Below are 27636 nucleotides of genomic sequence, written 5' to 3'. Positions count from 1 at the left end.
CCCAATGGGCTCCCACCACCCCAATTGGTCCACAGCCCCTCCCCCCAGCCAGCCCCACCCCTGATTGGCCTCTCCCACACCATTGAGGGCAGGGCAGCCAGCCAACCTTCCAAAGCCCCTTCCCCAGCGGCTGATCCCCAATCGGCTCCCCCACCCCAGAATGGGGTGGGGCCAGCCTGCCCACAGCCCCTCCCCACATCCAGCCCCACTCCCAATAAGCCCCCCATCTCAATTGGGGGCGGGGCCCACTGGCCAATCGCCCGTGGCCCCTCCCCCCAGCCAGCCTGGCCCTGATTGGGCCCTGATTGGGGTGAGCTCACTGGCAACCTCCCGCTATCTCCTCCTCCTGACAGGCCTGGCCCCAATGCACCAATTGGAGCCAGCCCAGCTGGACCCCACCATGCACGAATTTGTGATAATATATAATGGTGGATACATGTTCTTATACATTTATTTAAAACCATGGAATGTACAACATCAAGAGTGAACCACAATGTAAACTATGAACTTTGGATGATTAGGATGTGCAATGTTGTTTCATCAGTTCTAACAGATGTATCACTCTGGTGGGGGTGTTAATAACAGACAGGCTATGGATATGTGGGGGCAAGGTATATTGGAAATCTCTGTCCCTTCTCCAAAAATTTTATGTGTTCTTAAAAGTATTCCAAAAAAATAAAGTCTTGATAAAAACAGAAGTTGGGGGAGACTACAAATAGCTCATTAGTAGAAATTATATTAATTTGGATCTGAAATGCTACAAAAATATTTGTAACCCAGTAGTTTTTCAATGACCTCTTATACAGAGAAGTGATCATTTTTTAAGTCAGATTCTTGATAGAATAGTAAGTGGGAAATAGTAAGTGGAAATTATAAGCTTCATGGCAGGCATTAAGTTTGATAGGATTAGTTTATGTCAGTTGGCTGAAAACCATGAAAGGGTTACAAAAATTCACTGCAGCAAAACTCTTTCAGAGAAATACTACATTGAGCAACATAAGAAAAAATCAGTAAGAAAGGGGTCTTTTGGTGTTTTCATGGAAACACAGGGGAAATCATACTAGCAGAGAATTCTAATATTTCACCATTGCTGTGGTACTTCCAGCAAGCTTTGTATTTCTTTTGATTCCAGTAACTGTCCGGGGGGAAATTTGGGGAATCCTATTAAGTTTCAAGATGGCTTTAGTTGCCCAGAATCTTCTCTTTGCTGGGAGAGATGATTTCAAGCTCTCTTTATGAAACAGAACAGTCCCTTGTTAAGAGTGAGGTGATGCGTGAGGTGTGTATCATGCGGTAGTAGGTGCAGTTCTGCTCTAATACACAATGGCCCCTTGTTGTAGACTAGGTATTCCAGGTTCTACTGCTAACACTCAAGGACTGACTGGAAGCAGTGGGAAAGAGTGAGTGATGCCGGGTATCCGTCTCTCTGAAAGTCATGGACAATAATCTTCTACGCAGCACAACTTACCAAATCCTACAGTTGAAGGAATAGTCACCTCCTAATAGATTCTGCTTCTCTATAAACAGTGTCCAATCTAATCAACTCCTCAGTTGATCCTCTTCTCCATAGGCTGAGGAGACAACTACAGAGTAACCACAAGATCTGAGTCAGGAGGGAAAGACCATATCTACTCATTACCTCATTCAATATTACTTGTTTTTTGTGTGTTTTTTTTAAATATATTTTTATTGATTTCAGAGAGGAAAGGAGAGGGGAGAGAGACAGAAACATCAATGATGAGAGAGAATCATTGATCGTCTGCCTCCTGCACGCCCACTACTGGGGATCGAGCCCACAACCCAGGCATGTGCTCTTGACCGGAATCAAACCTGGGACCCTTCAGTCTGCAGGCCAATGCTCTATCCGCTGAGCCAAACCAGCTAGGGCTCAATGTTACTTGTTTATGGAATGTTGCAAATCCAAAAAAATATTGACACACTGGTAAAACTAGTATCTCCAAATTCTCACATTATTTATTACTCACTTTCTGTAGCATTTTCCCAAATGGAATAAACAGTGTCAATGGTCAATAAGCCAATAACTTAAATTTAAGTAGTTTTTTTCTTTAATTATAATATTCTGAAACTGATGGCTTTTGCACCTAAGAGGATACTTTTGTCCTACTGAATATTTTAAAACATATTACAGAATGCCCAGCCAGTTTTTAAGGTTATTTTGTTACATTTAAGATTCTTTGGACATTTGCTAATTCTCTACAATTTATAGGTTCCCTTTCTTCTAAATATAATACAATGCAACCTTTAGATTTATGAATGATGTACTATAACATTTTGGCAAATGCTCAAAAATCTTTAAAATCTCACAAATATAACAAGTCTTAGATGAATAATTAAAATGACATTTTTATATCTTTAATAATTATACAAATATAAGACCATTAACATTTATTAGGCTAGTTGCTGAATAATTATCATGATTTTTAAAAAATTATATATATAATTTGTTTTTTCTTGCACTTACAGCAGTAGCTGGCTTCTTTTTCTGAGTGATTATTTTTTAATATATTTTTTATTGTTGATAGTATTACAGATATCTCCCATTCCCCCTTTTTTCCACCCTCTTCCAAGTCCCTCCCATCCCCTCAAGTCCGAGTGATTATTTTTTATGAGCACAGAACAGGTTCTGCACAGGAAATACCAGGAAAAGAACAGAAGCCAATAGAGATGTGGGTTGTGGGTGCTTGATGGTCAGACAGGCTCCTTCACTCACAGTCACACCTTCCCACCTTCCAATCTATTAGCGCCTGTCATCCAAATCTGTGATGTGGCAAAATTTCCACTTCTACCTGTCATGGATCTCTGAGGTCCTTTTGTCATTTCTATGTGCAAATATAAAACAGACTCATTCTCTACCAAAGAAAGCTTCCAGCATCACTCTGACCACAGGATGCCCACAGGAAGAGTGAATGACCAAGCACCTGACAACAGAAGAAATTCACATCATCTCACTTTACTTCATTCTCAACATTCATAACCCCCCTAGGTTCATTTTTCAAATGATTAACAATCTGGTTAATTTGAACTAATATCAAAATCTAAATGGAAAAGGCGCCCAGAAGAGCACTCCTGGAAGTGAAAAGCAGCAACAAAACTCTTCATTTATTATCTCTTATGATATGAAGAAATTTTATATCCCCCCAAGAAAATCAAGTAAATTGAATGCTAGTGTGTATAATACACCAATAAATATAGTCATCAAACAGTACATATTAAATCACTGATTGTCAAGGGTCCATTCAGGGGATTCTACTGCTGGATCAGACATACTACTAGTAGCAGCATAGTCTCTCACACAGTGCCCCGGAACAGAGAAGGCACTGCACTTTGGCTAACTGTAGGCACCGGATGGCAGTCTTTCAGTGAACTGTTTTGAGTAGATTATTACTATCTAAAAGTAGAGAGAAACACTAGCAATGACTCTGTAATCTGAACCTTACTATGTCTAGCTCTTTCATCCACATTGATTAGAATTCATGAATAATAAATCACTAAACCTTGTTGAACATTTTACACTTCTAATTTCTTGATTGGCTAAATATAGGCCTGGCACAGCAGCTGTGAAAGGTCAACTATGATCTAGACCATAACAATTCTACCCCAAATTTAGCAATAGTATTGAGGGGCCTTGGGTGCTTGGCATATTGGCAGGGAAGTAATGGCGGCTGGTAAGAGAAAGGGATTGGTTTGGGAAAGAGGTTTGGATACACTCTAAGTAACACCAAGAAATTCCCAGGAGTTATCAACTAATCTAAGCCTACTCTGATAGAGTTTAGCCCTTTAAGATTATTTTTATAAAGTGAAATTAGAGAGTTTTCCAGTTCAAATTAAACATATGTGTTATTTTTTTCCAGTTGGGGATATGATTTTCTCTATCAGTGGAAAGTTTCAAGACAATATAAGGATAGTAATCACTCAAAGACTGCCAGACTATAAATTAAAACATTTTGCCTGAAAAAAGTCTGCAGTGTTTCCATTGTACCTTTTTCATGCTTAATAAGGAATATGATTTTTTTCCTAAAACATGTTTAATATTATTTTTGGCAGATTTTTTTTTTAATTGGAAAGCACTGCATGGAATGTTTTTTGGACAGTTTTAGATATGGTTATTTGTTGTGACTGCCTTTCTAATAAGGTAAAAATATTAAGAGCGATCCATGTAACACCGGGTGCCTCTCTCTCTTTTACTCTGTCCTTTCTCTAGACCGTGTCCGTGTCTGTGTCTGTCCTCACACTGAGCTGCATTGCCCTGGATCGCTGGTATGCCATCTGTCATCCTTTGATGTTTAAGAGCACAGCCAAGCGGGCCCGGAACAGCATCATCATCATCTGGATTGCCTCCTGCATTATAATGATCCCTCAGGCCATCGTCATGGAGTGCAGGACCATGGTCCCCGGATTGGCCAATAAAACCACCCTCTTCACAGTGTGCGAAGAGCGTTGGGCAGGTAAGTGCACCATGGCCCGCAAGCTGCATGGTAATGCTAGCGGCATAGCCACTGGAAAGCTGGCCTTGTGTATTTTATGGCCATTTGTTCATAGTTTTGTAAAAGCATGAAAACCAAGTGGAAACCTAAAGTTGTCTCACAGAATAACTGCCCCTGTCCTGGTCCTTTAGAAATGCTATGTATTGTTATCTAGTTTTCAGATAGAATGGAAGGAGGAGTTTATTCTGCAACTCAGATCTGCTTATGTTACCTTTTCTTAAATTCTCTAAAATGAAAAGGACTCATTTATGTGAATTGAAATATGCATTCTGGAATTATTCGTATTTTATAAGATGGCACAGGATTATCTGGCCTCAAGTGTCAAGTTCCCCAATGGGCTTCAAATACGACTGGATTTTTCATTTGAAAACCATGTGCTAACTGGACACCCGACTGGAGTTGAGTACATGGACCAATGCTGTTCTCTGTGTCAAAATATCTAAGTTTGCTTTCTCTGTTCATAACATATTAAACCAATACAATTTATCTCTGGCACAATTATGACATAATTTAGGAATTATATGAAATATGAATCCTTTTCCCTCCTATCTGATATATAAGATAGTTCATTTTATACATTTTTTAAATATATTTTATTGATTTTTTACAGAGAGGAAGGGAGAGAGATAGAGAGTTAGAAACATCGATGAGAGAGAAACATCCATCAGCTGCCTCCTGCACACCCCCTACTGGCGATGTGCCCGCAACCCAGGTACATGCCCTTGACCGGAATCGAACCTGGGACATTTCAATACGCAGGCCGACGCTCTATCCACTGAGCCAAACCGATTTCGGCAAGGTAGTTCATTTTAAATAAGCAGAAGCTTTGAGGTTTATGCTCCTTGGTCCAAAACTCTCAGTGACAGTCTAAGGCTTTCCTGTAACAGTGGAAACAATTTAATCAGTGCCGGGTGGTGACACAAATCTGAACCCATCAAAGAATGACTGGAAATTTTAAAAATCCTGCATTTTAGCATAGCATGCACTAGTTCCAAAATTATTGCATGAAATTTGAGGGGAAAAAAATCTGTCCTCTTCTGAATAAGTGTATAACAATGGCTCGTAATTACGGAATTTAAACATTAGGAAAACACTGTTTATTAGAAAGCTATACATGTATGCCTATTAGAAAGATGTACCCCAAAACAAGCAGTGCACCCATGGGATAGCTTATGAATATGATATTTTCAAGTATTTGAATTAATTTATGTTAATTCCTACCTGGGTACTTTATTGGAACACTGAAAAGAGAAAAAGTCAACAACTGAGAAATTAGGCACATGCTTTCCCTATTGCACGATAAAGTTTAAAAGTCGCTAGGATTATGTTGTACATTTTCTAAAGTCCTATGATAGCTATATTTCACAATTTGCTTTTTCTATTACCCCAATTATTACATATCATTTTTGTTGCTGAGATTTACTCTTCTAACATTTGGACAAAAGTTTACAGAGGGGCTAACATTTCAGCAACGCGTTAAGTTGAGTAGGGTTTCTTCAAACAGGGAAGAGGTAAAAGGGTGTCCCAGGAAGCAAGAAAACCTACACAATGGGCAGAAGAAAGGAAGAGGGTCCCAACTGACAGTTTCGGGAATGTAGGGCTCTGTAGATTTATGAATGAATTGTATTTGGATAGAAAGTGGGTTGGGGCCCATGGTTATGTGTCTCTTACGCAATGGCTTTATAATGAGTTACATTTGCAAACATCCTAAAAATCTCTTGGTCAGAATTCTTTAATTAATTCATGATGAAACTGAACCATAAATTCTTTGGTCAATATTATGAAGCAAACAAATAAATGTAAATCTAAGCTTTCAGTTCAAAGTTGATATTTTTTAATTTTATGGAAATGGTAATTAGATAAAACACCCACTCACTATTCATTATGTGTCAATTAGATAAAACACCCACTTACTATTCAAATATTTAATAGTATTTTTACTAAAGTATTTTAGGAGTTTCATTTATAAGTTAATAGGCAGTTTTTATAAACTTTTCCTTATGTATATTGCCCTGAATAATCAGGTAATGTTAATTCCCATTAACAAACAGTATGCAAAGGCAGTGAATTTTGACAGTTGTTACAATTAAGTCACATCATCTTCTAACTATGTTTGAGCAATACATATATAAAAACTCATTTCAACCTTGAGTATTTTTATTATCTAGCTCTAGCAAGGACATTTTCAAAAATATTTTTTTAAAAAGCAATTATTATTGAGTTCCTAAAAATCTAAACTCAGCCTTCAGAAGTCATTTAGGAAAATTACTTAAAAGTGATTTTATAGCCCTAACCGGTTTGGCTCAGTGGATAGAGTATCAGCCTGCGGACTGAAGGGTCCCAGGTTCGATTCCAGTCAAGGGCATGTACCTTAGTTGTGGGCACATCCCCAGTGGGAGGTGTGCAGGAGGCAGTTGATCGATGTTTCTCTCTCATCGGTGTTTCTGATTCTCTATCCCTCTCCCTTCCTCTCTGTAAAAATCAATAAAGTATATTTTTTTAAAAAGTGATTTTATATAAGCCCATAATTACTTAAAATTATTATAAAGGCTAAAATTAAGTGGCTCAAATTGAATTTGATCATCTTCAAAAGCAAACAATAAAATCTAAAAAATTAGCTATTTCAAATCCTATATAATAAAAGCCTAATGTGCTAAGTGTCCGATCGTCTGGTTGGCCATTCAACCAATCAAAGCATAATATGATATGCTAAGGCTGCTCAACCGCTTGGTATGACATGCACTGACCACCAGGGTCACATGCTCCAACCGGTAGGTTAGCTAGCTGCTGGGGTCCGGCCGATTGGAACTGAGCAAGATGGACCAGACACGACCTGGAGCCCTCCCAAAGTCCCTCCCCAGCTGGCCAACCTCCCGTGTCCCTCCCCAGCCCTGATTGTGCACCAATGGGGTCCCTCAGCCTGGCCTGCGCCCTCATGCAATCCAGGACCCCTCAGGGGATGTCGGAAAGATGGTTTGGGCCCAATCCCACAGGCCAGGCCCAGGGACTGGTCCACGAATTTGGTAATATTTTCAGTATGACAGAGTTCTCAGTTATTTTGCACAATGCATGAGACAGACAGTATCAAATGAAATTATTAATCACAATTTTTCAAGAAGAATCTGAAAGAATCCAAAGTACGTTTTTATTTTGCCCATTAGACATTTAGTTTATGATAATTTTTACATAGCATGAACTTTGCTAATTTCGGCTATTTATAAGTCCATATTCAACTTAAAATATTATAACTCAGATATATGAATGATACTTCCAACCTTAAAAACATCATAGGAATTATATTTTACATTGTCAGCTCTCTAAAGTTTAAACATTTTAAAAATCTGAAGGCCATTTTGCACAGTTTTAAAAAATGTGTTGTGAACTGTGTTTTTTCTCTTTATCCTAAGTTATATCAGTAATGTAGTTATAAAAGCAGACAGTGATATCATAATTGTTTTACAACCAATATTGCAGTGTGAAAAGAGACAATAAACAATGTGGTCTCTTGATTCATATCTATCAAATAACCTTTGGAAAAGTCTGGAAAATGCTGTCTCATTCATTGTGCAAAATAACTGAGAACTCTGTCATACTGAAAATATTACCAGAAAGATGTGATATTTTATGGAAGTCATTATAGTCATCATTTCCTGTGGCCTGATGAGAAGAAGAAAAAACAACCACAAACCAGAACTTTTGGTAGGCACACTTGACACCCAAAAACAAACAAAATGTATTAATATTTACTTTAATGATCTTAAAATATGTATTTGTATATGTTCATTCTTTGCTTCAGTAACATCAATTCACATTTCTAAAACTTAAAAATTCTTCCAGAATTATACCCATACGTTTTTGATTGGTTGGTTTATAAATGCATTGCTTCACAGGATGAATCTATTGGGAGGAAAGCAACTTTCTTTTTGCACTCAGTGATATAATTGTCCTTTATTCAATCATCCAGTGTTTAATGAGCAGGCACTATTTGTCAAACATAGTTCTGGACACTAGGAATATATAATTCTCTCCTTTTGGATTTTATTGCCAAATTGTTCTTTAATGGTCTGAAAAAACATAATAGTGGATCTTTTCTTTACATACAAATCCATGATGGCATCTGTTTTTTATGAGATTTTGAAAATCTATAAATATGTATGTATGTGTATTAATAGGAAAATTTATTAAAATATTTATTAGGTAGAAGATGCTAAAATATATTAAAGATTCAGGTAAACATTGATGGATCCATAAACTTTGATAAGGTGGTTTAAATTAAATATTTGGGAAATTATTTTTAATCTACTTGCCATTAAATCCCTGGTAGGAGTACTATGAAGTAGAAAACATTTGCAGTTTTTAGATAATTAGATTAACATGTTGGCTCACAAATGGACCTTAACTCATCTGAAAGAAATTAAGTTCTCCTTAGCCAGTCTGGCTCAGTGGTTAGAGTGTCCGCCCCCAGACTACAGGGTCCCAGGTTCAATTCTCGATTGCAACCAATCAATGTTTCTGTCTCTCTCCCTCCTTCCTACTCTCTCTAAAAAAAAAAGAAATTAAGTTTTGTCTAATATATGATATTATTCTTTAATCTCTGATTTTAAAGCTGAAATAAGTATCCACATTTGTTCCTTATTTATTGGTTTAATATGTATGCAAGAATTTATTCAGATATGCCTATTCATCAGTTGAGTAGAAACACCAATTTTTAATGGTAGTCAATCTTCAAAATGCTGTTTTCTAACTTAGATTATCCTTTAGTGGGACAAGTTTCATGTAGCTACATTCTAGGTTATATATAAATGTTTTAAAATATATTTAAGACATTGCTCGTCAAGTGCAGAGAGACTACAAAGACAATTTCAACACAGACAATTTAACATTTCCATGGTATTTCTGGGTTTCCGATCAGCTTAGACTCTAAGCATGAAATGAGGAATTTAAGATTATCATGTTACCCCAATTATGTATAATAATATCTTTATTAAAACAAACTATCCCAGCCTGAAAGTATAATTTTGCTTGATCAACTTTTCTGTGTGGGTGTTCATTAGCATAATATGCATTTACCAGCCAATTACATCTTTTCCCAAGTATTTATATAAATATACCGACCTCTGAATGAGCTTTCTCTCCCATCTGTTTAAAACTTCAGACTGTTATCACAGTGATGGGAACCATAGCTATAGTAAAAAAAAAAAAAAAAAAAAAAAAAGGCCTAATAAAATCTACCTTCCTCCACTTACTCAATTCATTTAGTCTGATGCAGACATCAAGGCCTCCCAGGTATGCAAGCTTCAAAGCTATATCTTTATGTGGGGAGCTCATGGGACACCTTCTTTAAAACAAACAAAAGTTCAAAGCCACTTAGGTGCCTGGAAAGTGCTGAGGTCACTGTTCTTTGAAACTGGCTCACCAAATGCTGCTGGGGCTGTGGCGCTTCAAAGGGAATGGCTGTTTGTTATTCCTCCAGTCCGGCTGCTTGGGTTCTATCACTTTTTATGGAACTGGCCTGTTTTACAGGATAAGCTTGAAAGGGATTTAGAAACTGATGAGCTAGGTGTCAGCCGCTTGGGCCACAGAGAAGCTAAAAATGACTCATTGCGCTCTTAGACCCCTTAACTGCACACCCTCCCTGCTGTCTCCTCTGAAGATTATGGTAGGGAAATATTTCTATCAGAGAAAAAAGACTGAGATTTAGAAGGAAGAATAAGGAGAATATTAAACTCAATCAACTCTTGAAGATAAGGCTATGAAATCAAGTGGAGGATATTCAACTCAAAGATATGTCTAAAATATATTCAGTAAGAATTGAATGATTGTTCACTAAATGTTATCATTAGGATGGTGATCGTCACAATTATTATTCGTTGATCCTGGCTATAAATTGCCCTTACCACATTTGATGGCATACCTGAGTCTTCATGCTTCTATACAATATGCTCATTTTGAAGTAATGAAAATTTGAAAAAATGCACGGAGGTGATATAGAGAATTATCCCTCAATGATAGTATGGAACCAACCCCATTGTCAATATCAAAGACAAAATGACTTGTGTAATTTTTAGAAATGAATTTAAAAAAAACCTTTGTTTTGTTAGCTTTTAGTTAGAATTATTTCTAATTTTTGCATTTAATATCTATGGAATCTATGCAGGATATTTTTCTGGTTTTTGTTTTATATTTAAGTAAACGTGACTGGATCACTGTAATATATTCAAATACTACTGTAAGAAAAATATCCTTTAAAGCATTTAAAAAATCAGTAATATATTTATTTTAGGAAAGCAAAATAATCTCTATATATAAAAGCCTAATATGCAAAGTGTCCCCTCAGGAGTTCGACCAAACAGGAGTTCGATCACTCACTGTGATGTGTACTGACCACCAGGGGGCGGCGTTAAACAAAGGAAGGCCCCCGCTGGCAGCCACTAGGGACCTTACCCATGCATGAATTTTGTGCACTGGGCCTCTAGTAATAACAATAATAATAATAATGATGATGATGATGATGATGATGATGATGATGTTAAGCCATAATGCCAGTCATTAACTTATTAACTGTTTGTTTAATAAATGCCTAATTTGTAATAAGATTTACTTGTGTTCATAGAATTAATGATAAGTAAGAAATAGTTATACTTCTACAGATGCTTGTGACTAATAAGTGAGATGGATGTAAAAAAGACAATACCCATGTCGTTTTAAAAACTAACTTTGCCTGGCCAGCATGGCTCAGGGGTTGAGTGTTGACCTATGAACCAGGAGGTCACAGTTCAATTTAAGGCCAAGGTACCTGGTGGGAGTCGTGCAGGAGGCAGCCTATGGATTATTCTCTCTGATCATTGATGTTTCTATCTCTCTCTCCCTCTCCCTTCATGACTGAAATCAATAAAATGTATTTTTAAAAAACTTATAAAAAATGCTAACTTTAAAAATCCCTTAAAAATCTCATTTTTATTAAAAGTACATGCATACATACATATATACACAGCATACTTAATTAATTTTGCATGTGTTCTAGTAAATTAACAAAAAGAATTATCAAATGTTTGCTGTATTTATTTTTCCAATTTTTTCCACATTTGAAGGTACAGTTTATATTTTAATAAGGAGGAATCAACTGAGTTTATATTCTCTTGCTATTTTAACAAAAGCATTGGTAATTAGGTTTTGATTGAGTCATGTCCCTTCTTATTAATGTGAGTGTAGGACAATCCAATTTAATTTTTATTAATTAACCCCATGTAATCAAAACAAATAAGGGCTTTCAATAAATGAACACTTGACTGGATAGACTCTGACAGCACAAATTAAGAAATAGCTCATTGTTATTCCTCTCTGGGTCATTAAATGAAATTAAGACTTCACATTTTGTACGTACATAGACTGAATAAATGTGAGTAGTTAATGTAAATTATTTTTCCCCTTTGGGTATAGATGTGCCAGTGACACTATATAGAAGGTAAATCTCAACAATAACAAACTTACCTTTAATAATATCTATGAATTGTAAGATTTTATTATTTTGACTTTCATTCCAGGTGAAATTTACCCCAAGATGTACCACATCTGTTTCTTTCTGGTGACATACATGGCACCTCTTTGTCTCATGGTGTTGGCCTATCTGCAGATATTTCGTAAACTCTGGTGCCGACAGGTATGTATTTCAAACAATACCCTTGTGTTTTCTTCGGGATGTGCTTAAAAACAAAATTCAAGAGAGGATGCTTAGCAAAGGATTGTGCGTTTTCCTAAAACGCTGAGGCTCGCTGGCCCCGGCAATGTGTCCAGGCATTTTTTAGAGTGATAGTTATGGAATGTATTTTATGAACTGCCTTAATGACTTTAAATTTAAACCTCTGTGATTAATTGATTTGATTTTTGTCTAGGACTGATATTATAAATTTTACTTTTTATGAGAAATCACAAATTAAAATTCCATTAAACTTTCCTGATGCATTTTTATTATAGGGGTTAAATATCCAACTTTAAATATTTTTTTTTTAGAACAATAGAAGATTCAAGCAGAACTTAGTGTTTTAGAAACTGTTGATAGTGCTGATTTGGGAATACTAAAATTTGTTAGGTAATGTTGCTTTTTCCAGTTTATGTAGTAAATCATCATTCATCAAACATTTATTGTATTTTTTGTGTGCATATCTGATTAAAAGCTAAATGTCTATGTCATGGATGAATTCCTAGCCTACAGAAGGGAGACAGTCAGACACAAAATGAAAATTACCTTAATAAATGTGAGCACAGGGAATCAGAGGAAGACTTAGTGGAGGGGACTCTACGTCAAAGCAGGTAGCATTTAGGCTAAACCTTGATTTGTAGGGTATCACCAAACAACACATGTAGTGGTTTATAAAGGCACAGACAGAGGGTAAAGCTCGGCCTCTTCTATTTGTAAATTTTATATTTAAGTGACTTTACTTACAGTATCTCTGCCTCTAAATTAATTGCCAGTACTTTGAGCTTACCTGGCTTGTGAAAAGCCATTCCTTCCCTCTGTTTGCTCTGACACATTTTACCCAAAGGAAAGAATTTGTTGGGCCACTTAAATTCATTAAAATAATTTCACAAACCTTTTATTTGGTTTTTGTCTGAGGATGAGTCTTAATTTGAATCTTCTTCATCCTCTGTTATTCAAAGCAATTTTCAAGTTCATCTTTTAGTGGTTGGATATGAGCAACAGCTGCATTTTTCAGCCCTGTATGTCTCATAATTCCAAATTTTCTATTCCTCTATGTTTGCAAAGAAGTCCTTTCTTTTATGATCTCACAAATGCAACCAGTATCAACACGTATTAGCATTCTGTTCCCCGACACTTTTAACTAAAGTAACAAATGCATGCCACTGTAAAACATAGGTGGTGATTTTCCAGATCCTAATAATGGTTCCCTCAACACTCTCCACTGACCACAAAGCCAATGCCACATATTTTAGGCTGTTTGTTACTGTTATAATAACTGTTACTGTTATTATTTTAAGTGTTACCCACTTCTTGATAGCTATTATCATACTAGTCAGTTTTTATTTGTTTTTTAAGAGACCCATTATCACAAAGCATAAGGATTCTTTTTTTTTTAATCCTCATCCAAGGATATTTTTTCATTGATTTTAGAGATAAAGGAAGGGGTAGGAGGAGGGACAGAGAAAGAGAGAAAGAAGGGAACATGAGAGAGAAACATAAATTGATTGCCTCCCATATGCACCCCAACCAGGATGGAACCTACAACCTAGCTATGTGCCCTGAGCAGGAATCAAACCCGAAACCTTTTTGGCGTATGAGATGATGCTCTAACCAAGTGAGCAGCCCAGCCGGGGCATATTAGTCAGTTTTTGCTAGGTTATTCAGCTATAGAAAAACAACTCCAAGTATGTGGCTTGTAATAGTAGTTTGTCTCACTCATGTTCCATGCCAGTGGTGAGGATGAGCAGAAACTATGCTCCACTTGTCCACACAATCTGAAGGACCATCACTTCCTGGAACATGCCATTCTGGGACTGAGGGAAAGGGCTAGAAAGCTGGAAGAAATATGTAATGTCTCTTAGAATTCTGCTTTGAACTGGCATATGTTATGTCTCCCCAGTTTTCAGTAGTCAAAACAAGTCATGTGGTTAAGCTTGACCATGAAGAAGGGAAGTGCCCTTTACTCACAAAGGGCAATGGGGATCTTCTTAGGAGCTGGGGAGTGAATAACTGGAAATGATCGACAAGTCATAAACAGACTCAAGGCCCAGACTATATGAGTTTCAACCCTGACTCTACAACTTAATCGATAGATGATTTTTGTTAACTACATACTTCCACTTCTGTGTCTCTCTTTCATCATCTTTAAATATATTTCTTTATTCATTTCAGAGAGGAAGGGAGAAGGAGAGAGAGATAGAAACATCAATGATGAGAGAGAATCATTGACCAGCTGCCTCCTGCACACCCCCTACTGGGGATTGAGCCCGCAACCCAGGCATGTGCCCTTGGTCGGAATCGAACCTGAAACCCTTCAGTCCACAGGCCGACACTCTATCCACTGAGCCAAGCCGACTAGGGCTCTTTCATCATCTTCAAAGTGCGGTTATATAGCATCTACATCACAGTGTTGTTCTATTTAATAGATTAATTAATTCAAGTGCCCACTATATGGAAAGTGTTCAATAAATAAAACACTTAAATAGAATATGCTATTATGCATACTTTTAACTAATTTTGTGTGTATTTCTAAAATAACAAGCATAGGTTGAATTAATGTACTATATGACTACTTTCTTCACTAGATTTCTTTTTGTAGCACTTTTCACTAACATTATAATGACTTTTTTATTTGTCTATCTTCTTTACTCTACTAAGTTGAAGACAGTACACGTTCACCTTCATCTTATATCCTTCCATTAGTACATGCTTAGCCCATATCAGTTGCTCAGTAAATATTTTATGAGAAAAAAGTGAGCAAAAGAATATATGCTCAAAGAAAATGGTTAGATACAGGAAAACAAGGGAAATCCATTGCCCAGTTATTCATTAAAAGAAAAGGTTCAGAAGAAAATTAGAATTTGAAAATATTCTTGAAGGAGAAAAAATTTTATTGAGCATGTAAGAATAAAAATATTTTAGATTTAGACTGAGATTTAGATATTCAGTGTTAAGAGCATTTTCTAGTTCTATCTTTTTACTGGTTAATGTGCATTACACATAATAAGTGCTTATGGTTTATTCATTTATTTACAGATTGACCTAACTTTAAAACTACTTGGGGATACCTGAATCTATCTTGTTCGTAGTTGCAACCCCAACAATTAACATGGTACCTTGCCTAAAGAAAGTATTCAAAAAATGTCTGTTGAATAATTAGATAACTACAAAACCCAGCCAATTTACTTCTTGGTTGTTTAAATTTATAGTGCTCCATCTCTCAAGCTCTAAAATAAGTTCAAAATTGGATTACAAGTTTAGAAATAATCTACATTCTTTTGATGGGTTGTCCTGGTTAGTACAAGCCACATGATTCAGAAGATTCACAGTAAAACTCCTGGGCTGTGAAACTAAAGACATTTACAAAATATATCGGAATAGAATATGGCAAGTCCAGCTGAGTTCACTTTAGCAGCTAAAATAAAGTAAATTAACCCTAAGTGAGTGACTATATAGAATTCTGCTTGAGCAGCTCTCAATGTCCAACTGTTAATGTCTATAAACAGAGTGGCAAGGCATGGAGTGCCATAGGCTAAACAAGTGGGCCATTAATGAATGCCTGTCCTATTTACTCATATTACAAAGATGCATGGAATCTGTTACATACTTTGGAATTAATAAGTGTAAGACTATTAGCGCTCAAAGTGTGTGTCCTTGTCTGACTTTTTCAAGACCTTTCAGAATCATTAAAAGAATTATCCAATGTTTTGCTACAATCAATGACTTCAATTCTCTCTTTGACAGTGACTCAAAGAACTCACTCAGTCTTGAAATTCTATAGACTTTTTTCTAAAATTCCTCTTTTTAAAGACCTGCTTTATCTTAGTTTACTTGGCCCTGTGTGCATATAAGCATTCTTTCCAGTTCTAGCCCTCACCTATTATAATACTTTGATTTTAATCAACATGTGGACTCATGTTCATTTATTCTGCAAATATTTAAAAAGCACCTACTATGTGTCTGGTACTCTGTATGGAAATGGAGATGAAATATGATAAATATTTGAGTCTGAGACTAAATTTCAACATTCAAAGTTCCTTCCAATTATGAAAGACCTTCCCTTCTCAACTTTTATCACTCTCTTCTACTTTCCTTTATTCCTCAACACTCTCCTAAGAGAACTTAATTAATATTAGGTGATGTCAAGGCAATCTAGTATGAAGAAATAGACAGAAAATTGTAATTGCAGAGGCAGAATGAAAAGACACTAACTCAAGTTCACACATAGAAAAAAGAGCACCAGTAATGGTAACTATGTATGTAAATATAGACGAGAGTATAAATGTATTTTTGTTTGTAATTATTTTCTCCTATTTGACTTTAAAAGACAATAGCATGAAGCAATAATTAGAAAACTCTGAAGATTCAGCTTACAATGTATAAAGATGTAATTCAGCCCAGCTGGTGTTGCTCAGTGGTTTGACCTATGAGGAGGTCAGGGTTCAATTCCAGGTCAGGGCACATGCCTGGGGGCATGCAGGAGGCAGCCAATCAATGATTCTCTCTCATCATTGATGATTCTCTTTCTCTTTCTCTCTCTCTCTCTCTCTCTCTCTCTCTCTCCCTTCCTCTCAGAAATCAATAAAAATGTATTTAAAAAAGTTGTAATTCAAAGAAGAGAAAGAATGAAACTATATTTGAGAAAAGTTTTTGCAAATTATTGAAAGTAAGTTAGAATTAATCTGTGGTATTTCTCTTTCTCTGTCTTTGCCTTATTTCACTTAGCATAATATACTCTAGGTCCATCCATGTTGTGGCAAATGGCAAGATTTCATTCTTTTTTTATGACTGAATTATATTCTATTGTCCATATGTACCCAATTTTCTTTATCCATGTGTCTATTGATGAACACCTAGATTGCTTCCATATCTTAGCTATTGTAAATAATGTTTCAAGGAACATAGGGGTGCATATATCTTTTTGAATTAGTGTTTTGGATTTGTTCAGATAAATAACCAAGTGGAATTTCTGGGTCATAAGATAGTTTCATTTTTAATTTTTTGAGGAACCTCCATACTGTTTTCCATAGTGGCTGCACCAATTTACCATCTCAAAACAATGCACTAGGGTTCTTATCCTCTTTAACACTTGTTTATTGATTTATTAGTGATAACCATTCAGACAGGTGTGAGGTGATATCTCACTGTGGTTTTGATTTGCATTTTTCTGATGATTAGTGATGTTGAGCATCTTTTCAGATGTCTGTTGGCTGTCTGTATGTCTTCTTTGGAGATATGTTGATTCATGTCGTCTGTCCATTTTTAAATCACTTGTTTGCTTGTCTTTTTGATGTTGACCTGTACGAGTTATTTATATATTTTGGGTATTAATCCCTTATCAGATATATCATTTACAAATATATTTTCCCATTTAGTGAGTTGCTTTTTTGTTTTATTGATAGTTTCTTTTTTGTTGCAAAAGCTTTTTAGTTTGATGTAGTCCCACTTGTTTATTTTTGCTACTGTTGAGTTTGCCCTAGGAGACATATCCAACACAGTATTACTAAGATGAATGTTAACTAGAATCCAAAAAACAAAATAAATAAAACAAAAGTAAACTCATAGACAAAAAGAACAAATTGATAGTCTCCAGATGGGAGGACGGTTTGGGGAATGAGTGAAAATGGTGAAAGCGATTAAGAAGTACAGATTGTCCGTTATAAAAATGTAAATGAGGATATGCAGCACAGGAAATATAGTCAATAATATTGTAATAACTATTTATCGCAATGATCATTTGGTAAAGATATGTAAACGTAAATCACACGGCATACACCTGAGAATTAAATAATGTTGTATTTCAACTGTAATTGAAGAATAATATTTTAAGTCTTATTTTAAAAATGGTGAAATTTTAAGTTTTGTTATATAGGTTTAACCGCAATAATAAGAAAAGTAGATGAAAAAATGTTGGCATTAATCTAAACAGAAAGACTCAGTAAGATAATTAAATTGCTATACTAGAAAATGTCTACCTAACACAAATAAAGCAGCAATGGGAAAATAGAGGACCAAAATAGACATAATATATAGAGAGAACAAATAGCAAAATGGCAGATGTAAATTATACCTTCTTCGTAATTACATTAAATATAAATGAATAAAACACTCCAGAGATTGGTAGGATATGTGAAACAAGCAAAAAACCATGATCCAACTCTATGCTATCTATAAGGGACACAGCTCATGTTCAAAGACAAATAGGTTAAATGTAAAATATTGTAACCAAAAAGAAAGCTGGAGCAGCCATAATATTAATGAGACAAAAGAGACGTTAACAAAAATAATTGTGATAAAGAGGGACATTTCAAAATGACAAGTCAGTGCATCAGGAAAACATCAAAATTTTAAACTTCTCTGCACATAACAACTGAAACCCACAGCACATGAAGCACACACTACAGAACTGGAGGGAGAAACTGACAATTCAACAATAATAGTTAAAAATGTTAATCCCCCTTTGTCAGCAGTAGGTAGAAACACTAGTCTAAAGATCCATAAGGAAACAGAAGACTTAAACAAAACTACCAATTTAATGGACCTAGAAATATCTGCAAAAAATTGTTCAAAAATCAGAATACATATTCATCCCAGTAGCGCATGGAATCCCAAGAGCACATAGAATCCTCTCCAGGTCAGACCATATGATAGGCCATAAAGTGAGCCTAGAGTCACTTAAAGTGATTAAAATAATAAAAATGTACCTTAATGAAATGATTGAAATAATAAAAAGTACATTATTCTACTACCATGGATTTATACAAAAAATAAACCATAGAAATAAAATTAGGGAATTCAAAAACATATGGAAATTAAACATTACATTTTAAAATAACCAATCAGTAAAAGAAGAAATTACAAGAGAAATTAGAAAATACTTTGAAATGAATGAAAATAAAAACAATACACCAAAATTTATGAAATGCAGCCAAAGAAGTGTTTGGAAGGAAATTTACAGCTGTAATAATAATAATAAATCTCAAATCAGTAACATAACATTCTATCTTCAGAGATTATAAATAGGAAAAAATATTAAAAACGAAAGCCAATAGTAGGAAGTAAATGATAAAGATTAGAGTGCAAATAAAGTATAATAAAACAATAAAACATTCAAAGTGGCACAGACAACAGTGTGGTGATTATGGAGGGGGCGGGGAGGTGGTGGAGGGTATAGGGATAAATTGTGATGGAAGGAGACTTGACTTGGGGTGATGCGCACACAATACAATATACAGATGATGTAGTATAGAATTGTACATCTGAAACCTACATAATTTTATTAGCCAATGTCACCTCAATAAAGTCAATAGAAAGGAAATGAACATTTAAAAAAATAAAACTGATGGTTGCCAGAGGGGAGTGGGGAGGAGGGATGGGTGAAAAAGCTGGAGGGGAATACTAGTATAGTCAGCAATACTGTGATAGCTACACGGTAACAGCTGGTTACTAGACTTATTGTGGTGATCACATGGTAAGGTCTATAAATGTTGAATCACTATGCTGTGCACCTGAGACTGATACAATATTGTATAACAACTGCACCTAAATAAATAACTAAGCAGACTTTATTAAAAATAAAAACAAAACATTCAATAAAATGGAAAGTTCTTTTAAAAGATCAGAGATAATGACAAACCTTTAACTAAATTAGCCAAGAAACAAGAGGAGATGTTATCACGTCTTTTTTGTATTTTTTCCCGGTGACAGGGACCAGAGCCATGTTCCCTGAGACAGAGCCCTACATGGGGACTGTTCCTGATGGTTGCAGAAGTCATCAGATGCAGACTGTTGAACCTCTCCTTCAGGGGAACACTCAATAATACAACTGCTAAGGTTCAAGTGATCTCTCAGAGATCATTTAGAAAACAGTTCAAGGCCATTTAGCAGATATTTATAGAGTTATTCATACTAAAGGTCTTCTGGAACTTTCCAATGCCATTATACTTTTAAATGTCTATTTAAAAAGAGACTCACAGAATAGGAAAGATTCTCAGCTCCTGCCTCCTGCCAACCAATGGTAAGAATTTTGAGGGGGCCTATATGAAAAGGTTAGTCTTCATGACAGGATAGGTAGAATCAGAAGATAAATCATTATCTTTTTTTTTTCTAATTGAGGGCAGGTTTCTATTAACTTCTTTTGCTTCTTTTTGAGAGAGAATAGTTATGGCCAAAAGGAGCATCATGGTCATTCATCTGTGTGAGCATCAAAGTAAAAGTCTCTTCTCAAATTAGAAATTATCTAACACACTTGGATCTTGTGATGTATAAAGCAACAAAACCCATCCAACATCCATTCGGAGAGGCCACAGGGACACATTGATCTGTTGGGGTTTGCAGCACAGACATAAAAGCAACAGCTGAATGATCTTAATAGAACTAAGATGGCCGTATGGTGTGCTTGCTGGCACATTTTCCTTTTAAAAAAAATTACACATGCTGAATTTTATTGTTTTGCTCACTAAACCCTATCAATCTCCATGAGCTTATAATTAAGAAAATATTATACTTGGAGGGACTCCCTGCTTTTATCAAGTAACTTTGAAAAGAAATGGAAAAGTACAAGTTGTATAACTGTCTTTACAAATTCCAGGTATCTGAAATGTTAACGTAAGACCACAAGGGATTCTCAGTGTTTTTGTGTGCAAGTTAAAGTGCCATACCATAAAACTGGTTTCAAGCAATTTCATAACAATACATAGTAAGCAACAAATAATTTTTTTTCCTCCCTTCATTCAAAGGTTTGCATGGGCCAAACTTGAGAAGCCGAAAAACCTAATAAAAAGCAAAAGGTAGCTAAGTCCTATCTCTCCAGCGGGCAGCAGATGGCAGTAGCGATACATGAAAAATCCATTCAGGTGGCTTGCAGTTACCTGCGTTTTTCCTTCTCTTTAAAACTTCGGTATCTGAGCTGAACCAGGATTCCTAAGAAGATAATGGGGTTGTCATCCCTTTACTGTTTTAGCCAGTTTTCATTTCCCTCTTTTTTTTTTTTTTTAAATTAAGAGTTTGTTTTTATTTTGTCACAGTGGTTCTCAACCTTCCTAATGCCGCGACCCTTTCATGCATTCTTCATGTTGTGGTGACTCCCAACCATAAAATTATTTTCGTTGCTACTTCATAACTGTAATTTTGCTACTGTGATGAATCGTAATGTAAATATCTGATATGCAGGATGTATTTTCAGGGGGCGCGACCCACAGGTTGAGAACCGCTGATTTAGAGCAATTTTGGCTCACAGCAAAGTTGAGTAGAAGATACTGGGAATTCCACTTAGGCACAGCTTCCCCATTATCAACACTCTTCAGAGGAGTGGTCACAATTGATGAACCTACACTGGCACATCATAACCACCCAAAGTCTATAGTTTACCTTATGGATCACTCTTGATGTTGTACATTCTATAGGTTTGGACACTGTATCCAAATACATTGTATAATATATAATGACATGTATCCATTATTATGGTATCATACAGAGTATTTCCACTGTCTTAAAAATCCTCTATACTTGCCTATTCATCCCTTCCCCCTTTAGCCAATCACTGACTTTTTTAGTGTATTCATAGTTTTATCTTTTCCAAGGTGTATTGTAATTGTATCATATATGTAGCAATTTTAGATTGGCTTCTTTAAGTAATATGCATTTAACGTTTCTCTTTATAGCTTGATAGCTGATTTCCTTTTTAAAAAATATATTTGTATTGATTTCAGAGAGGAAGGGAGAGGGAGAGATAGAAACCTCAAAGATGAGAGAGAATCATTGATCGGCAGCCTTCTGCACGCCCCCCTACTGGGCGTGGGGGGGCGGGGTTCAAGCCTGCAACCCGAGCATGTGCCCCCCGGGCCCGAATCGAACCTGGGACCCTTCTGTCTGCAAGCCGATGCTCTATCCACTGAGCCAAACCAGCTAGGGCGATAGCTGATTTCTTTATAGCATTGAATAATATTCCATTGTCTGGATATATGACTTCTCTTTTAATAAAGAGATAGCTTTTCCATTTGTAGCTCTTTTTAGACCTTGACAAATGTGTGGTGTTTCCACATTTTTTTCCCCATTTGAACTCCTATTTGGCACTTGGACGCATTATTCAAGAACATGCTCCATTCAAACATTCTAGGGAAACAGGCTCTTGAACCTCTCAGACCACGGGTGTCTGGGACACGCTCCTCCTTACTGTGTCGTATAATTACTTCTCCAAAGTGGAACTTTCCGAAGTCAGATAGCAATAGAGGGTCTCCGCTTCTTTCAGATCCCTGGCACATCATCTGTGGTTCAGAGGAAATGGAAGCCCCTGCAGCCTGTTTCACAGCCTCGAGGGTCAGGACAGCAGACCAAGTCCAGGATTAGCGCCGTGGCTGCTGAAATAAAGCAGATCCGAGCCAGACGAAAAACAGCCCGGATGCTGATGGTGGTGCTTTTGGTGTTTGCAATTTGCTATCTACCAATTAGCATCCTCAACGTGCTAAAGAGGTAAAGTTTACCTATTATTTGAAAATAAAGTGACCTGTCATTTCTTGCTTCTTAAGAACTTCTTTTTTAAAGAGAAAAACTGAAGCCCTCTGCGTAGATAGCTTGTCAGGCTCGATAACTGTATTGCTGTTACCAGCAGGTAAGGCAAACATCCATTTGGAATGCTCAGACTGTAAATGCTCTTGTCCATGCAAATTCTCTGTTGAATGGCAGACACAAAGCAGAGGTTCCCTGCTCTCTTCAATCTAATTGCAAAAAAAAAGGTCTAATGCAAAAGAACTCATTTACAGCGGGGAGTTCTCTTTTGATCAGAACAAATGGATTTTCCAGAGTTTTCAAAGACATGGGGAATTGTGACAGAATTCCATCTCAAGTCTAAAAAAGAGATAAGAATGTTTTGTTAGCATTCTAGTTATGCTTAAAAGTATATTTGTGAGCACATGCACACAAAAAATGAACTCATGACACACACTGTGTTTGAATGTTTAAACAGAAAGAAAGAAAATCCATTTCCTAAAGTCATTGAATCAAGCTCCGGGTGAATATTAATTTTTAAAAAATCAGCTCAAAATTTTTCAGCCAGAGAAAGTCTGTCATGTGTTACATTGCAGACGCGTTTCAGTTAACACAATTGATCAACGCAAACACAGCCGATGCAGGAGCAATGAATGGTACACTTGAACTTCATGGCCAGCCAACTTTGTTGGGAATCATCAGAACCGCTGCATGTAGCCTGGTCCCAAAGTAATTCTAATTCTGTTTATAATAGACTTAGAACTACAAGTAGGTTTGCTGCTCTCACTTTTCCCTGATTCAGGGTCAATATCATGTTCCTCGCAGCTGGGGACTCTGGAGAGAGCTTTGGCTGGAGTCGCACAGACAAAAGGTGGTAGAATCAGCTGCAAAGATTTCTCATTCTCTTTGGCCCTTTTATTGATTGCTTTGTGGCTTTTTCAATGGCGGAAAAGCGGGAAAATGCACTTTTGTTTAGTAACATTATTAACTGCAGGCACAGTGTTAAATGTAAAAGATTTCAGCCACCTGGGTCCTTGAGACATATACTGGCTCTCAAATAAATGAGCGACTTGACTCTCCATATCTTTCCATATTTTCCTTCTTATTTTTTCTTGCCCATAGCAATCCTATACACATTTATTGTGATCTTTTGCCAAATGACGTTTTCAGCCCCTAAGAACTTTGTAAAGATGCTGTGAAACTGGATGAATTTTCTCCTTGCTTTTTTCTTTCTTTTTTTTTTTTGTACTTTTATTTTAGTCCATCTAAATTCAATGAAAATTAGATTTACTGCTCTCTGGAATGCTCATTTGGGTTTCCTGCATCTCAGCACTTGTACTTTCCTTAAGCTACTTCCAAATACCTACACGTCCACAATATTTCTCTTATTCTTCCAACTTAAATACCTTCCTTTTCAAGGAAAGGAAATTGCTTTCTAAGGAGAAAGTTCATGTTTAATTTAAAATATTTTCAATTTTTTGAGCATTCTGTTTTTTTTCCACATAATAAATAAATAAATAACCTCAAAAATCATTGTTCTCTTTAGCACACACATTTTCTTCAAATGTGTATCTCTTTGTTTGCTCTTGCATAACGTAATTATTGAAAAGATACTCACCAGAATCACACTAGATTTCCTGTTGTCCTTTCTTTGCTTACAGAGTATTTGGGATGTTTACTCACGCAGAAGACAGAGAGACTGTGTATGCCTGGTTTACATTTTCACACTGGCTTGTATATGCCAATAGTGCTGTGAACCCAATTATTTATAATTTTCTCAGTGGTAAGTTTTCAACTGTCTTTTCTATATAAGCCATAGTTCTGACCAAGGGTGAGGGACCAATGACCAGAGGTTGTGAACACTCTTGAACTAGATGAAGAGCTTAGGTGCTATACAGTGAGAATTTTTTTTTTACTGATGTGATTTTTCTTGAGGTTTTCTCCTTATGAGCAGGAACACATTACCTAGATCAAAAGAAAAAAATTATCTAAGGGATTCCCCTGCCCCCCATAAAATTTAGAAGAAATGTTGAAATAGGAAGAAAGTGAAAATTGTGAGACCTGAATATCACAGAATCTTGCTTGTCCTACATTAAACGTTAATTTCTAAAAATGTAAAATAAGTTTATCTGAAAATAAAATAGCCATGTTACATTATCTCCTTGCCCAACATTTGTAGCCTAATTGAGACTGAATTGGAACCCTTCCACTTTTAGGAACTTTTCTATTCACATTAATCTTGTGTGTAACACCTCTTGGGTTTTTCTCAAGATTCCTCACTGACCACAAAAAATGATATTCCTCCTAAATAACACCTAAGCTAAGTGGTACGCGCGCACACGCACACACACACATATCTGTAACTTATTTAACCTGTTTATGAATCCATGCAATGATTAAAATTATTTAGCTAATTATTGTTTTATTTCCAAACATTTTGTCTGATTGACTTTTAGAACTGTGTTCCAATTAGCTACATCTTTACATTGTCTCATTCTATAACTGGTTGGCTATTTCTTTTTCATTTCTACTTCCAAATATCTGATAATTATATATGGAGCGATAAGCGATTTACTTTATTGCACACTTAATAAAGTATGTGCATTTTGTAACTTCATATTTGGCCTTCTGGGTTATAAAAATAAAAAAAGCAGTCAATAAGATTCTTTAAAAATACTTTTTATTCAAACATTGCACATACCCTATATATGTGTTATCTGTTTTAGTTCAGCTTTCAGAAAATCAGGTGGTATGTGTGGGAGGCTTGTTTTGTGTCCAGGTGCCCCTTTTCATTGCCTTCCCTGCCACACCCAATTCCAGTTTCCAAAACAAAAACTACATTCGGTCTGAGACAACCAGATAAGACTGCTCCGCGCTGTTCGAAGGGAGAAGGGGCGAGTGGAACTGTGACACAGAAAGCAGTGAGAAAGCAGTTGGCAAGGGGTTAGGGATGCCTAAAGCGCTGAGCCTTGCACTAAGCAGGTAAAACCTATTAGGAGGTTGTAAGGGGAAATGTTTGAAACAGAAGCCACAGAACAAGTCAAATTGCTATTATGTGGTGAAGAGTGAGCTGATAATCACTGGGGACTTATGTTCCTGCTGTTGTATTATCCCTTAACCTTCATCTTCACATTTAATCACTCAATAACCCAATTTGGTAATTGAGGCTCAGAAAAAATAAATTATAATTCCCAACACTGCCATTTACCCTTAAAAAGGTTATTGTTTCATTTTCCTACCTCTCCAATTCCGTGTCAGTAATTTAAAGACAAGGAATAACTTCTAAAGTTGGTGTGTGTGTTTTTTAAGTGTTGTTCTGCCTCTGCAGATTATAAAACTTTAGACTTTGTAGATCTTTTAAGATATTTTTCTAGATATTTTGTTCAATTGATTGTTTCAGTAGAACAGTTTCTTCTGAGTAAAAGGGGTAAGTCTGTGTAGTTTCGGCTGTGTGCAACCTAAGTTTTATCATTTTTGAAATTATTAAGTATTTCTGGACATTCTTCTACTGATGATCACTTTTATTATAGTTAACTACTTAAAAATAACACACACTCACAAATAGACAAGGAATGAGACAGACCCCAAATACAAGCATGAAAAGCAGTCTCATTATTTTACGAAAATACCTCATTGTTTCAAGAGTCTACCAAGCTTCCCATAACGCAATTTCCTTTTCCTATTTTCCCCATCTTTGCAAAATGTGGCACCTCATTGTTAGTTTGGCTCAAGGGAGCCACTCACTTGTACCCTACTCATGATTTGTTAAGGCATATTTACGCACAATTCTTTTTCCTTTCATTCTCCCCCGTTTGCCAGGAAAATTTCGAGAGGAATTTAAAGCTGCATTTTCATGCTGTTGCCTGGGCGTTCATCATCGCCAGGAGGATCGGCTCGCCAGGGGGCGGACCAGCACAGAGAGCAGAAAGTCTCTGACCACCCAGATCAGCAACTTTGATAACATATCAAAACTCTCAGAGCAAGTCGTGCTCACCAGCATAAGCACACTCCCAGCAGCCAACGGGGCCGGGCTGCTTCAAAACTGGTAGAATATTGATTTACATGACAAGGATGCCTGAGTAAAATGATTCCTTTTTTTTGAAATCTCTGTTCACGGAAATTTTATGATTTGACCCATCTGAAGCTAAAATTACCTTGTGGACCCATTTTTTTGCGAAAGAAAAACCTATTGCTCTTTGGAAATAAAAGTCAGTTTAAACTAAGTTCTCAACGATTGATTTAAATGTTAGACGTTTAACTTTCAACTGAATTAATTTCAGGCTATTTCACTTTTAGTTTCCTGTATTATGCTTTGTGTGAATTAAATGCTTAAGTATTTCCAAGTTGAATTATTTCAATTTCACATTCAAACTGGTTGCTAAAAATGACCCAAAGTTCTCCTGGAATTTCCTTTCGGCAACTAAAAGAAGTAGCAATGACTAACTGAGTTAAAGACATGGTAGTTGACTTCATTGTTTCAAAAAAAAAAAAAAGAATCACAAGGGACTGTCACTCTGATGTGACATCTGAGAGAATATTTATTTACAGAATAGCATATTATATTAGATAACTCAAAAGCTACCTTCCAAAACTACATAAAAGTAATACTATTTAACTTTATGTTTCATGAATTCTATCACTCAGTAACACAATTTTCTCAGGTTTGTAACTTTACCATTGCTAACATTTCTCATCTCAACATAACGGCCAGTAAGACACAGTGTTAGAATAAAGATTTTGGAGTAACTATGAATACATAATAATTTCCATCTCTAAGACTTCAACATTTAAGAGTAAGGTAAAGTCACATCATTGTGACTACATCATTTTCACTTCTAACCAGTGAAAATGATGTAGTCGGCCTTGGTGGATTCCATGAGGAATGCAATTTGCAAAGAAAAGCAGTGGACCACTACATCCCAGCTGGCTTCCCTATCGCACAGGTTA

The 27636-nt window shown here is 36.2% G+C and overlaps 1 protein-coding gene across 1 annotated transcript in view; it reads left to right on the top strand.

The window, feature by feature from the left end:
* Nucleotides 1-26910, top strand: part of HCRTR2 (hypocretin receptor 2) — a 94534-nt gene extending 67624 nt beyond the window's left edge. Inside the window, exons 3-7 of the mRNA XM_070419343.1 lie at nt 4223-4466; nt 12050-12165; nt 22454-22674; nt 24351-24472; nt 26509-26910. Of these exons, the coding sequence (XP_070275444.1) occupies nt 4223-4466; nt 12050-12165; nt 22454-22674; nt 24351-24472; nt 26509-26738 (933 nt within the window). The 3' untranslated portion in view covers nt 26739-26910. The remainder of the gene's footprint in view (nt 1-4222; nt 4467-12049; nt 12166-22453; nt 22675-24350; nt 24473-26508) is intronic.
* Nucleotides 26911-27636: the final 726 nt, after the last annotated feature.

Source organism: Myotis yumanensis, unplaced genomic scaffold, assembly GCF_028538775.1.
Source record: "Myotis yumanensis isolate MYYU_CA2020_CCGP unplaced genomic scaffold, mMyoYum1.0.hap1 SCAF_6, whole genome shotgun sequence".
Lineage (NCBI taxonomy): Eukaryota > Metazoa > Chordata > Mammalia > Chiroptera > Vespertilionidae > Myotis > Myotis yumanensis.
Note: the sequence above shows the minus strand (reverse complement) of the source record. Positions and strands in the feature narration are given on the sequence as shown.